A 17,788-nucleotide genomic window follows, 5' to 3' on the forward strand; every position below is an offset into this window, starting at 1 on the left:
GAGAGATTCACGCTTAGATTTTCATCTTAGAAAGCTCACTCTTGGAACCAGTATGGGCAATGAATTAGCAGTGGATGAAGACTAATTTGGAGGCTCTAGAAGTAGTCTCACTGAGAGATTCAGAGGAGGACAAGAGGATATGGATTGAACAGCGATTTTAGGGGATAGACTCAATAGGAATTACAGATTGATTGCCTGTGGGAAAGAGAGGGAGTCTGACAACAATAGGTTTCTTATTTGAGAGAAAATAGGGAATAGAGGAGGAAAAGATTAGTGGGAGGAGGTAATTCATTACCTGGAACAAGCAACCGGGTTTTGAGTTCATCATGCTTTGCGGGCATCCAGGTGGAAATGCCCAGAATTAACAGTCGTTTATTGTGTGCCTGCTGTATGTCCCAAGCCCTGTACCTGACAGCTAACCTACGTAGGAATGTGGCTGAGAATGATGATGGATAAATGCCACCAGTGACCAAATACAGATGACGGAGGCAAGGCATTAAAACTAAATTTTAAAAATACAGATGTACGTAAAGTGGAAAGTTCCCCTTGTAGCTTCTCACCCCCACTATCTAATGATAGCCATTGTTAATAGTTGGGGCTAGTCTCCATCATATTAATGTATCTGTAAGTATAGGTATTGTGTACACACATAGCCTTTTATTTTTCAAGTAAACAGATTCATATTTCTACACGTTTCTGCAACATGATTTGTTTTCATTCATGATCATCTTTCCATGTTAAGGTAGACAGGGAGATACATTTATAGAGAGCAATCTGCTTACTTTATAATTGATATAAAGTGTTCTATAGTATTGTTATACCATAATTTAATCTTTTTCCTGATGAGCATAAAAAATTACTTTCATTAAATCACTATTTCAAATTATGCTGAAGGAACATCCTTTTTATTTAATATATATTCTTCAAACATGGTCCAAATTTGCCTGTTTTAAAACTTGATATTGTCCTCCAAACACTTACCAATTTACGTTCCAAACAACAGTGTACAAATGAAGTGTTTTCCTTGTGTTCCCATTGCACATTATTGGCCTTTAAAATTTTTCCCAATAGGGGCGCTTGGGTGGCTCAGGCTGTTAAGCCGCTGCCTTCGGCTCAGGGCATGATCCCAGGGTCCTGGGATGGAGTCCTGCCTCGGGCTCCCAGCTCAGTGGAAGCCTGCTTCTCCCTCTGCCTGCTGCTTCCCCTGCTTGTGCTCTCTCTCTCCTAAAAATAAATAGTCTTGAAAAAAATTAAAATTTTCCCAATAGGCAGCAAATGCTAACTTTTTTTTTTTACAGCTGCCTTTTTTATACATTACTGATCATTTGTAGTTCCTCTATAGCTTGTTTATTCATGTCTTTTGCCCAGTTTTTCTCTTGGATTCTGTCTCTTTTTTTATTAATTTATTTGAAGGGACATTGACATTTTGTCTGTTAAAAAAGTTGCCAGCATTTCTCTAACCTGTTGCTCGTCTGGAGTTTTTCACTTTTATTTAATCAAATCCATCCTTCCCCACCCCCCTCCTTATGGCTTCTGGGTTCTCTTAGGTGTGTGTATTTCTCATCTAAAAATATTTTATTTTTTCATCTATTATGTAAAGCTTTTCAAGTGATTATCTTTTCAATAAATCTGGTATTTGGGGGTTTAGTTATTTGTGGTGTACTGATACAACTTAATTTTTAAAAAATGTATTCTAATATGGTTATTGAATAGATTCTTTCACCACTGAGTTGAAGGACAACTTTTTCCATACTAATTTCTCAGATGAACATAAATACTTTGTATTCTGTTTCATTGATTTTTTTTTTAAAAAGATTTTATTTATTTGAGAGAGAGGGGGAGAGAGGGAGAGAGAAAGGGAGAAGCAGACTCTCTGCTGAGTAGGGAGCCTGATGCGGGACTCTATCCCAGGCCCATGGGATCATGACCTGAGCCGAAGGCAGACGCTTAACTGACTGAGTCACCCAGGCACCCTTGTTTCGTTGATTTTGGGGAGAACTCTATTTTTGCACATACCACCATTGGTTTAGTTATTGTAGTTGGTTTTGATATATGCTATGGAAAGGCAATTTCATTTATTTTCTATTTCCAATTTTTCTTGGCTATTCTTGTACATTTATTTTCTCTTCCAGATCAATTTTTGAAGGTTTTTCTAGGTTTCAGGGAAAAAAAAAAAAACTTTTATTTTTATTTTTTTATTTTACTTTATTTTTTTAAAAAAGATTTTATTTATTCCAGAGATAGAGAGAGAGAGCGCGCGAGCGCAAGGGGAGGAGCAGAGGGAGAGGGCAATCAGATTCCCATTTGTGCATGGGGCCCGATGCAGGACTTGATCGCAGGACCCTGAGATCATGACCTGAGCTGAAACCAAGAGTCAGAAGCTTAACTGACCGAGCCACCCAGGTGCCCCCAGGGGGGGAAAATCTTACTGGTATTTTGATTTGGAATTGCTTTGAATTTATAGGTTAATGTGAGAACTGATAGTTTTATAATATTGAGCTTTGCCTTGTAAGTATGAGGTATAATACCTATTTATTGATTTTTTTTCACTAAGGTTCCTGTCCCTTAGTTCTTACACATTTCCTGTTAAATTTATTGTTAAATGTTTTATAATTTTGTTCTTTTTGTGAATAGGATCTTTTGTTTTCATAGGTTTATTCTATACCATCTATTTTTGAATATATTTTTTTAAAGATTTTATTTATTTATTTGACAGAGAGACAGCCAGCGAGGGAGGGAACACAAGCAGGGGGAGTGGGAGAGGAAGAAGCAGGCTCATAGCGGAGGAGCCTGATGTGGGGCTCCATCCCAGAACGCTGGGATCACGCCCTGAGCCAAAGGCAGATGCTTAACCGCTGTGCCACCCAGGCGCCCCTATTTTTGAATATTTAACTGGTCACCTTATTCTAATACTTTCTTAGTTAACTATCTTAGAATTTATAGCTGGATAATGTCATCTGCAAATAACAATTTTGCCTCTTCTTTATATATCTCACTTATCTTTCTTAACTATTTGGCTAGGTTTTCTAGACAGTGCTCTTTTATGTTTTTTGCTTGTTTTTTTTTTTTTTTCTAGAGAGGGAAAGGGGGAGCTCCGAGGGGCAGAGGGAGAGATGGGGAGAGAAAATCTCAAGCAGGATCCTTGCCCAGAATGGAGTCCAGTGCAGGACTCCCTCTTACCACTCTGGGATCATGATCTGATCTGAAATCAGCAGTTGGACGCTTGACTGATAAGCCACCCGGGCACCCCAGCAGTGGTCTTTTATTTTAATGAAATATTATCAATAGTTAGAAAAATTTCACAAATTATCTTCAAAGATACCCAGTCTCCTTTTCCCCTTTTGCGGAATGCCAAAGAGCGTAGAAACTAATCTTTGTAAAAGTGTACCCAGTTGTTCCAAGAACTATAAGTGTTTTGCCCTTATTTTTATTTAATCTTCACAACAATAGACAATATTCAGAGTGAGATATCATTATCTGCATTGTATGAATGGTAACATTGAAGCTTAGTAAGCCACAGCACAAAGCTGAGTCTTAGCCTTCAGAGAAATTTCTTTTTCTCCTTTTACTGTATTGATGGGGCTTTTAAAAATCACTTGTTTTGCTTTATTGTCAAATTCATATTTCACAGTTCTTTCTGAGCCAGTTTCCTTTTTTTTTTTTTTAAGATTTTTTATTCACTAGAGAGAGCGTGCGCGCACACGCAAGGAGGGGCAGAGGGTGAGGGAAAGAGAAATTCCAGCAGACTCCTACCTGAGCTCAGAGCCTGACTCGGGGTGGGGATGGGGATGGGGGTGTGTGTGGGGAGTGTGTGTGGCTCACCTCGATCTCACAACCTTGAGACCATGACCTGAGACCAAATCAAGAGTTGGACACTCAACCAACTGTACCACCCGGGGGCCCCATCTATGGTCTTGGTCATTTAAAAATGGAAATGGCTTTATAACTTTTTTATGAATAACAGTTAATTTGAGGAGTGATACTATGAGATTGTATAATATTCTTTTTCCTCAGAACCTTTAACCCAGTGATTTTACCATCCATGGATAATTCTGCCTAAATCTATTATACCAGTGATTACAAATAAGACTTTTTTCTCTTTATACTACATTTAATTTTGGAGAAAAGCTTATTTTGAGATAGCAGAAGGACTGAACTGGTGGTTCTTTTTTCAGGTTTATTTTTAAAAGCAATTAGTCCTATGGAAAAACTTCAGATTCTGTATTTTAGAACATAGGAACGTAATGAAAGCTTAAAGTAGTTTGTCTTCCGAAGCCCAGTAGCAGAATTAAACTGCTTTTTTTTTCTTTTTTAAAAATTCAGCTAAAACTATATCTAAATTTGCCATTTTGGGAATCTTTGTGGTGAAGCAGACTATATTCTCTCAAAGACCAGTGGTAAGATAATTTATGCTAACGCTGAAGTTAAAACCAGAAAAAAAAATCTTTCATGCATAATTCGTTTTATACCTTTAGAATGTAATATCTTTATTTTGCAGCTCATTTTTAGCTTTCGTGCTATAATAAGGATCTGGTGTTTGTAGAGGGTATGAACATGGTGCTTTCTCAATTACTTAGAGAAATGTTTATATAAAACTCCCTTAAATGTTTTAGTTCCTGGAACTTAAGGAGTGGCGGTTGATAAAGCATGACTCCTTCACAGAGTCTCTTTAGGATGTTTGTACTTATGTTTTTTGAGGATTATTTTAAAAATATTTGTTCTGATAAATATTTTTTAGCTCTTGAAAAATAAGTATTTCTTAAAAATCCCTATTGTTTACAGACACGCTTACATATGTGTTAATTGTAACTTCATGTGGACCTTAATAAGGAAGTCATGTTTTGACGATATCTGATGTTAATTTTTTCCCCTTGCATTCAAAAAACATAGTGCCATACTTGCTCTTTGCCAGAGAAAGTCTGTGGAACCCTTTACGTCTCTTTTTTTTTTTTCTTTAAAGATTTTATTCATTTGAGAGAAAGAGAGAGAGACAGAGCACGAGTGTGAGCAGGGGCAGGGGCAGAGGCAGGGGCAGAGGCAGAGGGAGAGGGAGAGGGAGAAGCAGACTTCCCGCTGAGCTGGGATTCCTGTCGTGGGACTTGATTCCAGTACCTGGAGATCATGACCTGAGCCAAAGGCAGACGCTTAACCATCTGAGCCACCCAGGTGCCCCTCTCTTATTTAATTCTAAAATACATTCTCTCAACCCTTACTCCCTCATACTAATAACCTTGAGGGTATTTTGAAAGAAAAATTGCTGGGGAGGTGGGTGGGGGGATGGGCTAACTGGGTGATGGGTATTAAGGAGGGCACTTGTGATGAGCACTGGGTGTTCTATTAAGTGATGAATCACTAAATTCTACTCTTTTTTTTTTTTTAAAGATTTTATTTATTTATTCGACAGAGATAGAGACAGCCAGCAAGAGAGGGAACACAAGCAGGGGAGTGGGAGAGGAAGAAGCAGGCTCATAGCGGAGGAGCCCGATGTGGGGCTCGATCCCATAACGCCAGGATCAAGCCCTGAGCCGCAGGCAGACGCCCAACCGCTGTGCCACCCAGGCGCCCCACTAAATTCTACTCTTGAAACCAGTACTACACTGTATGTTAACTACCTTGAATTTGAATAAAAACTTGGAAGAAAAAAATATATAAAAAAATAAATTGAATAAAAAAAACCCCCAAAATTGCTTTAAGGTAAGCATATTCTCTTATAATGTTGTTAGAAGAAGGAGCTATTTTTTTATTTTCTTTTTCAAAAATAAAATTTGAAAATATTTAAAACAATTTTATTTATAAAAGTCATTAAAAAATTTTAAAGTATTTATATATTTTACTGGAAAGTAAGTTTTATAATAAAATCATATCTTTATATGGTAGAGAAATTAATGATAATCTATATACCATTCAGAAGAGTCTAAGTACAAAGTACATCTTCTTTCCATCTCTAATCTCTCCCCAATCCCTAGAGTTAACTGCTTTTAAAATTTTGTTTTGTTTTGAGGCACCTGGGTGAGTTAGTTGGTTAGGCGTCTGACTCTTGATTTCAGCTGAGGTCACGATCTCAGGGTCCTGAGATGGAGCCAGCTTTGGGCTCCACTCTGGGTATGGAACCTGCTTAAGATTCCCTCTCCTTCTACCCCTTCCTCCCTCCCTATGCTCACGCTCTCAAAAAAATAAATAAAAATCTTTAAAATTTTGTTTTGTTTTATTATATCCATTGATCAATATAAAAGATGAGGAATTTAGTACTTCTTCATCACCGTCTCTCCTGTTTTTAGTTCTTCTAATGGTTATGTTTGTAACTTAAGTAACGTACTTTCCTCTGCTTTTCTTTTTAATTGTGGTAAAAAAAAATTACATTTACATCTTAACCATAAAAATGTACTGACTGTACACACTTAAAAAAGCGTACAGTCAGTAGTGTTAACTATATTCACATTGTTGTGCAGCCAATCTCTAGAACTTGTTCATTTTGTAAAACTGCAACTGTACCCGTTGAACAACTCCGCATTTCCTTCTCCCCCCAGCCCCTGGGAACCACTGTTCCAATTAAGTGGAATCATACAGTATTTGTCTTTTCATGACTGGCGCCTTTCACTTAACATAATGTCTTCGAGGTTCATCCATGTGTCAGACTGTCCTTACTTTTATTTATTTTTATTTATTTATTTAAGTTATCTCTGCGCCCAGTGTGGGGCTCTAACTCACGACCCTGAGATCAAGAGTTGCGTGTTCCTCTGACTGCGCCAGCCAGGTGTCCCATAATTTCCTTAAAGGCTGAATAATATTCCTTTGTGTTTATATATCAGCTCAGGTCATGTTTATCCGTTCCTCTGTTAATGGACACTTACGTTGCTTCCACCTTTTGGCTAGGGTGAGTAATGCTACTATGAACATGGGTGTACAAATACTTGTTGGAGTCCCTACGTGCAGTTCTTTTGGACCTGTACCCAGAAGTGGAATTACTGCATCATATGGAAATTCTGTTTTTAACTTTTTGAGGACCCTCCATTCTGTTTCTGTAGCTGCTGCACTGTTTTACATTCCCACCAACAGTGCACAAGGCTTCTGTTTCTCCACTTCCTTGCCAGCACTTGTTATTCTGTTTTGTTTTGGGTTTTTTGATAGTAGTTATCCTAATGGGTGTGAGGTGATATTTCATTATGGTTTTGATTTGTATCTCCCTAATGATTAGTGATGTTGGAACATCTTTCCATAAGCTTGTTGGCTACTCATATATCCTTTTGAAGAAATGTTGGTTCAAGTCCTTTGCCCATCTTTTATTTGGGTTATTTGCTTTTTTCTTTTTGAAAGATTTTATCTATTTATTAGAGAGAGAGAGAATGAACAGGGGGAGGGGCAGAGGGAGGGGGAGAAGCAGTCTCCCCGCTGAACAGGGAGCCCATTGTGGGACTCACTCCTAGGACCCTGAGATCATGACCTGAGACTAAGGCAGACACTTAACTGACTGAGCCACCCAGGTGCCCTTATTTGGTTTTTTCTTGTTCCCTGTTTTTATTTTTTAAATTATTAGTTTTGGATAGAGTATTGACGCTCCACTAGGAAAGAAACATTTTGAATTTATACTTCCTTTTACTTTCTCCACATCTTGATTTTTCTTAGTAATTTTTACATTCTAAAAATTTATAACAGGGGTGCCTGGGTGGCTCAGATGGTTAAGCATCTAACTTCGGCTCAGTTCATGATCCCAGGGTCCTAGGAGTCCTGGGATCAAGGGTCCTGGGATCAAGACCTGCCTAGGCTCCCTGCTCAGTGGGGAGTCTGCTTCTACCTCCTCCTGCTCCTGCTCTCTCTCTCTCTCCCTCTCTCAAATAAATAAATAAAATCTTTAGAAAAATAAAAAAAGTTTATAACATTATTCTGTTCTTTAACTTATAAATTTTTGTTCTCAAGCAATTTTAAAAAGCATTTATGGGGCGCCTGGCTGGCTCAGTTGCTGGAGCATGCAACTCTTGATCTTAGGGTTGTGAGTTCAAGCCCCACGTTGGGTGTAGAGATTACTTAAAAATTAAATCTGGGGCACCTGGGTGACTCAGTTGGTTAAGCATCTGCCTTAGCTCAGGTCATGATCTCCGGGTCCTGGGATCGAGCCCTGCATTGGACTCCACGCTCAGCAGGGGGTCTGCTTGTCCCTGTCCCTCTGCTCCTCCCCGACCCCCAGCTGGTGGTGCTCTCTCTCACTCTCTTTCAAATAAATAAAATCTCTTTAAAAAATAAAATCTTAACAAAGAAAGCATTTATAATGAGTGCTTGTGTAGGTGTTAAGCACTTGAAGAGTCAAGTAGTACGATTAGATGCTTGAAGAAGGAAAAGTAATCTTGTGTAAATAAAACGTTTCTCTTTTAAGGGTCCTACTTAACTTTGTTGTTCGGGGCTGGTATGTTAGTCACTTTTACCCCATCTGTTTTCAGTTACCTGGGATTTTTACTTTCTGGTCCGGTGCTGGTGCCTTTTCTGATTTCTAAAGCTTAGATAATTTGCCATTTCAGTTTTCTGTTGTTTCAGTGGGCCCTTAGAATGAAGGGATATAGCTGTGTGTTCCCCCTGCCATATTAAACCAGAATCATCTGTTGCTTCTGTGTGTTGCTTTTAGAAGGTTTGATGGGGAGGGAGAGGGTCAGATCACAGTGTCCACTGAGGTGTCACTAGGTTTGGGTTTGAATTCATATTCTGTTCTTTAACTAGGAGAAATTGGCAAATATTCCTTTGTGCTTTGCTTTTAAATCTGTAAAATAGATGAGTATGTCTACTTTGACAGTTATTGTGAAGGTAACATAAGATAAAGTTTGTTTAAACACTCAGCGCACACTCAGTATTCTATAAATGCTTACAGGCAAAGGAAGCATAAACCTTGATATTTCCTTGTCAAAAGTGCATTTTCTGGAAGATAGGTTTCTCCTAGAGAGTATTTCTTCTGCATTCAGTTAAGAAATGTGTAAGTCCTTATTATGCTAATAATTATGTGAATCTATGAAAAAGTCCGAGAATTTTTGTCTTCCAGTTGCGTACAATTTAGTTGAGGATGTGTTATGAGTATATGAGTTAAATAACAGAAGATGGAACATAAGATACATGTTGGACAGATTTAGAAGTATAGACCATTGGGCTTGTGTGGTTGAAAAAGGTTTAATGGAATTTCATGTTGAAGCACCTGTGAAAGAATCGATCCCCACCTCCCTCTATAAACTGCGCCTTGAACTGTGGAAAGGTCAGAATTAAAACTCGGATCATCAAGGTCTTATGTGTGGGGGTTATGAGTAAACCAGAGGTCTGTAGTAGAGTATTTGTGTTGGGAATGGTGGGTTCAAGTTGAGAATAGAAGCAGATTATCAAGAGACTTAAATACCACACAGAAAGCTGGAATTACAGATTTAGGAGACCCCCACATAGATAGAGTTGTTAAAACATTGAATGTGAATTAGGTTTAGAGAGAAAGAGTGACAGAGAATGAATATGAGAGAGGGTGTAAAGACCGTCTTGTGGTTGACGGCCGAAGGAGACTTAAGTGTTCAAAAAAGCAGACGGCCAGGGTGGCCTGCTATTACGACAGCCAAGGCAAGAGGGTTCTCAGAGGCGGGGGGCAGAAAGCTATGAGAGGCTTAGAATGATTATCAAGAAAAGGCCTATCAGTTTTCATGCTCTGCTCTCTGCTTACCTTTGACAACCCCTAAAGACTATAGTTTTTTAACTTTTTTTTTTTTTACAGATGATTTAAAATTCTAAATTCCTTTTTTCCTACTCTGTGTTCTGTGTTCCAGCTACCCACGTCTGTTCACAGTTCCTTTCTTCAGTGAGTATTTCTCAAGAATCCGTTCTGTGCTAGGCACTGTGTTGGCCACTAGGACTATAATGAACAAAACAGAATCCCTACTTTCACCAGACTTACATTCTAGCTGGGGTAGATGGTAGACTGTGCACATTGGTTTACCTGTTGAAGCAGTCTAAGAGGTTGGTCAGAGAGGTAGCCAGGGCCTGGTAGACCCTGCAGGGACTTCGGATTTTACTCTGCGTGAGAGAGAAAGGCATTGGGAGAGTTTAAGACAGGAAGGACATGAACTACATTATCTTTGTAAAACTGTGAGAACAGTCGGACACCTAGAGAGCACTCTGTAAGTGTTAGAGTCATTCAGTCTGTCTGTGTTTGAAAGGATGCTGTGGCTGGCTGGGCAGAGATTAGATCATAGGACGCCTTCTTGTGGCTCCTTGGAGGAAACCCCAGGCCTCTGCTCTAAAACATTTTGTTGCAATTTTAAGTTTTGTAGTGAGTAGCAGCTGGGTAGATCTATTTGAATACTGTCCAATGTTTTTTGGGTATCTACCTTAAAATATTAGTCATATTATAAAACCAGTTGTGGCAAATGGGAGTTCTTTGGGAAGAGGTGAAAATGAAGGTGTGAGGTCTAAAAATCGTGCCATACAAAGAACTGGTGACAGTCTCATGGGGGGGGGCTAATCTGTGGAAGGGAGGGCTGAGGAAGAGGATGGGACAGATCTTTGTCAAATATTGAAGAGTCATCTCTTAGACGAAGGGTAGACTTCTTAGGGAGGGGAGATCTGGGACCAGCGACGGGAGCAGATTTCAGTTAAATATAAGGCAGAAGCTAATCAGTAACTGAGCTATTCATCTGTGGAGTGCAGTGCCTCACAAAAGAGTGTGCTCCCGAAAACTAATACTTAAGCAGAGTGGGAGAACCGTCAGAGCAGTTAGGGTGGGCTTCCTGAACGAGGAGGGAGATGGAATTAAAGCTTCGCACAGATCCACTATATTTACTTCTTTATTTTATTTTTAAAGATTTTATTTATTTGCCAGAGAGACAGTGAGAGAGGGAACACAAGCAGGGAGAGTGGGAGACGGAGAAGCAGGCTTCCCGCCGAGCAGGGAGCCCGGTGTGGGGCTCAATCCCAGGACCCTGGGATCACGCCCTGAGCCGAAGGCAGCCGCTTAACGACTGAGCCACCCAGGTGCCCCGTCCACTACATTTATTTTTAAATTTTTTATTTAAATTCAGTTTAGCTAACATTCCACTATTTTTATTTTTCAACATTATTAATATGGATTTTAAAAAATTTTTTTACTTTTCAGAGAGAGTTTACCGGAGCCAATGCATGTTTGATGTGCTCTCGGAACCCCCGGTGTTCTTCAGACTGTCAGGCACTTAGTAGTGTGCAGAGCGTCATTAGTTTCAGTCATCCTCAAACTTAAAATTCTTTTTCCTTTTTCAGGGATATCATGATAACACATTTTGAACCTTCGATCTCCTTCGAGGGCCTTTGCAGTGAGGTTCGAGATATGTGTTCCTTTGACAATGAACAGCTCTTCACCATGAAATGGATAGATGAGGAAGGTGAGTGATAAAGAGAGGGCTTTGTGTGTAGGCATTTGATTGAAGATGCTATTTTGTCATTTATTTTTAAAATGTAGTAAAAGTCCTAATAAATTAGGACTGTTAGGTATAGAAATTTGATGCCATTTTTATTTTGCTTCAGGTACTTACATGAAAAGAATACCAAAGGGTACAGTCTTTGTTTTGTCCTTTTTACCCCGAGATAGAGTGAAATCAATGTGACTGACTTCCACCATTAACATAAACATCTCATCAAATAGTGTTATATTTTACTTTGTTTGAATATGAATGTTATTTTATACTTCAGAGATTACTTTCAATAATTTGGCAGTTTTTTGGCTGAATATTACTTCAAAGAAAATGTTATAGAATTAAAGTGATTGTGACACCATGATTTCAAAGATGGTGGCATTGATACCTTAATGACTTGGACTCAGAAAACATTTATCGAATATCTGTGTACTGAAGATAGATATTTTCTCTCCTCAAACTCATTGTCTCATAGGGAGATGGACATGTAAATAACAAATGTGGTAATTTGAACATAGATGCGTAGGGGTATTAGAATGCAAAAGAAGTAGCATCTACACGTGCCTGAAATATTTGTGACATTTGGACTAAAACAGTGACAAAGAATAAACGTTTTCGCAATGGAGGAGGTGAGGGGAAAACCATTTCTGACGAAGAATAAGATAGAAAAAGGACAGAGGTATGAAGAACATGGTGTGTGTGAAAGAGCAGTAATTCAGTTAATGAAAGTGTGGGGAATGGTGTGGGATCAGGACTAGATCCTTGCTCCTCAGAGTGTGGTCTGCAGAACTTTTAGAAAAGGCCCCGTCACAGACTCCTGGATCTGAATCTATATTTTAACAGGAACTACAGGTAAGTCACATGAATATTAAACTTGGAGAAGCTTAGGGTTGACTCAGTCCTGAAAGGCTTTGCAGACCATGTTAGATTTTATTTTACATGATGGAATGTCACTGAAGTTTAGCTTAAAGATACCCTAAATATACTAGCTTTGTATTATGGCCCTCTATTAATTGTAATGCGAATGAAATTTCTTTTTAAGGAGTGTTATTATAATATGTAGCTCAATATTTGAGGCCATTTCTATGTTTCGTGATATGAAGAGCCCTGGAAAGATATCCCAGATCCAAGCTCTATGTAAACTGAAAATGCATTTTCACTCTTTAAACACGTTTTTTAAAAAAGTTTTATTTTTCTAACCTCTGTGCCCAATGCGGGGTCAAACCAATGACCCCAAGATCAAGAGTCACATACTTCTCCAACTGAGCCAACGAGGCACCCCTTTAAAGACATTTTTAATTTTCTCTAAAGTAATCCATGTTTGCTGTTGGGGAAAAAAAGTAGACCTGTTCTGAAATGTTAAAAGGGGTCTGTTTGCCCTTTGTCTTCTTTCCTTCCTCATCAGTCCCAGGCATGAGAGACAAAACCACTGTAACAGCTTAGTATAAATCCTTTGAGGTATTTTCTCTATATGTACAAATATTTTTGTTTCTGTACATTATTTATAAGCATACTTTTTTTATACAAAAAGAATTAAATCCTACAAACCATTAAATGACGTTTTCCTTTTACATTGTGAATTGAACAATGTTTCATTTCAGCGTGCATGAAATTACATCATTACCTTTTTTTTTTTTTTTTTGAAGATTTTATTTATTTATTTGACAGAGAGAGACACAGCGAGAGAGGGAGCACAAGCAAGGGGAGTGGGAGAGGAAGAAGCAGGCTACCCGCCGAGCTGGGAGTCCGATGCGGGGCTCGATCCCAGGACCCTGGGATCATGACCTGAGAGCTGAGGGCAGGCAGTTAACGGCTGAGCCACCCAGGCGCCCTACCTTTTTTTAATTTTTTAATTATTTTATTTTTTTAAAGTAATCTCTACACCCAAAGTGAAACTTGAACTCACAACCCCAAAATCAAGAGTCACATGCTCCATTGACTGAGCCAGCCAGGCGCCCCTACAGCATTACTTTTTTAAATGGTGTATAATATACCACATCATTGTAGGTATTTCATGATTTATTTATTTAATCCCTTATCGATGGATCTTGGACTGTTTCCTGGGGGTTTTTTGTTTTTTTGCTACGGTAAGCAATACATAATGAACATCTTTATATGTAATTTTGTGCTATCGTATGGGGCTTTGTGTGGCAAGTTCATAGAATACGCACATCATAAATTTTGGCAGCTAGCGACAGTTAGCTATCAAAACCAGTTTACACCAGTTTATGGCACAATTATATTAAATGAGAGCAGCCCTTTGCTCTTGCCCTCACTAACCTCAGATATTCTGAGTGTTAACATTTTTTGAAGTCTAGTAAGGAAAATACTAACTTGATATTTTCAATTCTCTATTATTTAAGGATGAGACCATCTTTATTCATCCACTTTTGACACAAGATTAGTTTCAATATTGTTAATTCTAGGTGGGGTGGGTATCTCACAGTATATCTTCAGCCTGAACGTGAGAGTCTATAATTTAGTGCAGTGTATACAATATAGTTAGCGTCAATAAACTGATTCTTATCAGGAACTAATGTTATTCTCATTTTTTTAAAAAGTAAACTCTCTGCCCAATGTGGGGCTTGAGCTCCTGACCCTGAGATCGAGAGTCTCATGCTCTGCCACCTGAGCCAGCCGGGCACCCCGGTGTTATTCTCATTTTAATCCTGGCCTGATCATTTCATGCCATTTATTTGCCACTTAGGATTTTTTTCAGTTGGTGGTTTTCAAACTAGTGCACATAGGAATCATAGATAATGCGTTTTATTAAAGAAATTGATTTAGAGATAATCCATTAAAAATTGTTATAGTATTCGGGGTGTGTGGGTGGCTCGGTTAAGCATGCGACCCTTTATTTCAGCCCAGGTCATGACCTCAGGGTTGTGAGATCAAGCCCTGGGTTGGGCATGGAGCCTGCTTAAGAGTCTCTCTTTCCATCTGCCCCTCCCCCCATCTCTCTCTCTCCCCCTCCCTAAAAAAAAGAAAATAAAATAAATTTTGTAGTAACTCTTATAGTGTGTATTGTCTTTACCTGGGGAGTTCCGTTCCCAGAGTGTTATGTGGCTGTCATTCAGGTTACTCAAATGTCCTGTCCTCCAAGAAGCCTTTACTCCTATTCACTTTGTATCTTATTTTATGGTAGAATATAAGCTCCATGAGAACAGAGATCTTGTCTTTGCCATGGAGCTCCAGTGCCCAGAGCAGTACTCAGTAATAGTATGCTCAAAAAACACTTATGAATTGTAGAAAAGGCTAATAGCAAGCCTTTCCTATAGTTTTATATTCATTATTGAAGATTTAAGCGTTGGGAGTTGTGGTTTATTCTATTTTTTCTTAACATTATAGCATATTTTAATTAACAGATTCACATAGTAAATTAAATTAATTCTCTGGTGAAATAGTCTTATCCTTTTATAATGCAATTCAAAGTTCTTTGTCTCTAAGTAGCTATTAAGTGTCCTAATTTTCTGGGGAAAACTATAAAACTATAGCCTCATTCAAGTAAAAGGTTAAACTTTCTATTAAGGTCTGCTGATTCCCATGTGATCCTTCTTAACCCTGGTTAATTTTGATACCAGTTTCTTCTTAATTTTAGGCATATAGAGCCAGTAATTATTTTTAAGTTCCTTATGATTATTTTTCAGTTGTAATTTTGTTACCTTTATTTTTAGCCAGGTGGGCATTGGGGCATGCTTATCTAGAGAAAAAATTCTCTCTAGAATCAGTGGAACACAGGACTGTGATTTCTCTGGTTTATGAGCAAACTGTCTAGAAGCTAAGCTTTTAATTGTGGGATTTTTTTTATATTAGAGCAAATAATGCTCATAAGCTTACTTCATTTCTTTAAATAGATCTATGACAGCCATTCTTTTTCCTTGTGTTCAAAACCAGTTTTACTGATTTGTTTTGATGTGCCTGTGGAAAAACTGGTTTGCTTAATCTAACTCGGCATTTTAGAATGATTAGTAATTTTGTAACAATTATACCTCCCTTCTCATGTGAGGAGAGAGTATGGGACAGAGAATGATAAATGATTTTTTAGTTCATCATATTTTAATTGTGACTGTTTTTCCATAAGGATATGCTTTTTTATGTTCACAATCTAATATTAAGTATTTTCTAAATTTCTGTCAATTTCTAATTTATTCAGAGTCTGATTACCAGGTTTATATTTAACTATTTCTATTCTGTCACTTCTCTATTAGAAACTAGCCTTTGGATATTTCATTTCTTAGTTAAGTTTTTATTAAGAGTGGTGCTTGCTTTTTAACAAAAATACTGATTTGGTTGAAGGAAAAAGTATCTCTGAGGATCCTCAGATCCCCCAAATAGCTCCTATAAACAAACTGATGATGTCTTTTTCGGTGAATATACAGCTAGAAGGGATAGGGTATCAATTTTTTTCTTTCTTACAAATAGTCAAATATTGTACAAGCTGATATTTAACCTACCTTTTCACTTAACATCTTATGGATTATCTTTCCATGTCAGTGTATGTAGATTTATATAACGTGGTTTTATATAATGTTTAGATAACATGGTTGTACCATAACTTATCTAACCAATACCCCTTTGATGGATATTTGGATTATTTGTAGCATATAAAAAATATTAGTGCAGAGAATATCTTTGTGCATATGTTTTTTGGGACACCTGCAACTGTATTATTTATAGGGTAAATTCCCTGAAATGGAATGTGTCCTTGATAATAGGAGGTACCAAATTGACCTCCAAAAATATTGTACCTTTTGTTATACTTTTCACCAATAACATATGTAAATTATTATTTTATTTACATCCTGTCAAAGACTACGTGAGGAGAAAAAGTAGGTGATTTGCAGCGAGTTGGAGAGGATTTTATTCGGATGTAATTCTTTAATTCATACCCTGTTGGCTTCAGTAGGTGAGATTCTTGGAAATTTCAAATGCATATAAACATTCTTTGACATAAACAGTATATGTATGGAGTGTTTCTAAATTCTACAAGGTTAAACTTCTTCCTGCTTGCATTATTAAATCTGATGTGTTCACACGGGGGACATTGAGTATCAAGATGTAACAAAACCACACTTAGGATGATAAGAAACAAACTTCTCTTACGTGACATTTTCCAACCATCTTTAATCTGCTGTATTTTTAGCTGGTGTGTTAGGAACAGTCATTCTTCATACTTTTTCCCTGTTACCTAACACGGTATACTGACAGTGGTAATCATGTCAAAAGAAACAGTGAGGAAAAAATTTTTGACTGAATTCAGAGTGATGTCACTTACTTAGATAGCACTATTATGGATCCAAACCTGGAAATTAAAAAATGAAAATCGCCATCAATAAGAAAAACATCTCCTTGAACAGATCTTGTTTTGTAACTGGTATTTTCCTTTTACTTTGAGAACTTTTTAGCTTTCCTGTAGAAGTTTGTGTTTGATTAATTTTTTCCTCTTTTTCATATCTATATTTCACCTTTAAAAAAAAACAGCTTTATTGTGGTGCCTGGGTGGCTCAGTTGGCTAAGCATCCAACTCTTTTTTTTTTTTTTTTTAAATATAGATTTTTTTTTATTATTATGTTAGTCACCATACATTACATCCCCGGTTTCCGATGTAAGGCTCGATGATTCATTAGTTCTGTATAACACCCAGTGCACCATGCAATATGTGCCTTCCTTACTACCCATCACCGGTCTATCCCATTCCCTCACCCCCCTCCCCTCTGAGGTCCTCAGTTTGTTTCTCATAGTCCATAGTCTCTCATGTTTCATTCCCCCTTCTGATTACCCCCCCTTTCTTTATCCCTTTCTTCCCCTACCGATCATCCTAGTTCTTATGTTCCATAGATGAGAGAAATCATATGATAGTTGTCTTTCTCTGCTTGACTTATTTCGCTTAGCATTATCTCCTCCAGTGCCGTCCATGTTGTAGCAAATGTTGAGAACTCGTTCTTTCTGATAGCTGAGTAATATTCCATTGTATATATGGACCACAACTTCTTAATCCAGTCATCTGTTGAAGGGCATCTCGGCTCCTTCCACGATTTAGCTATTGTGGACATTGCTGCTATGAACATTGGGGTGCATATGGCCCTTCTCTTCACTACGTCTGTATCTTTGGGGTAAACACCCAGTAGTGCAATGGCTGGATCATAGGGTAGCTCAATTTTTAACTTTTTAAGGGACCTCCACACTGTTTTCCAGAGTGGCTGTACCATCTTGCATTCCCACCAACAATGTAGGAGGGATCCCCTTTCTCCACATCCTCTCCAACAATTGTTGTTTCTTGCCTTGTCTATTTTTGCCATTCTAACTGGCGTAAGGTGTTATCTCAGTGTGGTTTTGATTTGAATTTCCTTGATGGCTAATGATTTTGAACATTTTTTCATGTGTCTGTTAGC

The 17,788-nt window shown here is 38.0% G+C and overlaps 1 protein-coding gene across 1 annotated transcript in view; it reads left to right on the top strand.

The window, feature by feature from the left end:
- Positions 1–17,788, top strand: part of PRKCI (protein kinase C iota) — a 75,777-nt gene that overhangs the window by 5,201 nt on the left and 52,788 nt on the right. The window contains exon 2 of the mRNA XM_026498813.4: positions 11,245–11,366. Coding sequence (XP_026354598.1) covers positions 11,245–11,366 — 122 coding nt within the window. The remainder of the gene's footprint in view (positions 1–11,244; positions 11,367–17,788) is intronic.

Source organism: Ursus arctos, unplaced genomic scaffold (assembly GCF_023065955.2).
Source record: "Ursus arctos isolate Adak ecotype North America unplaced genomic scaffold, UrsArc2.0 scaffold_4, whole genome shotgun sequence".
Taxonomy (NCBI): Eukaryota; Metazoa; Chordata; class Mammalia; order Carnivora; family Ursidae; genus Ursus; species Ursus arctos.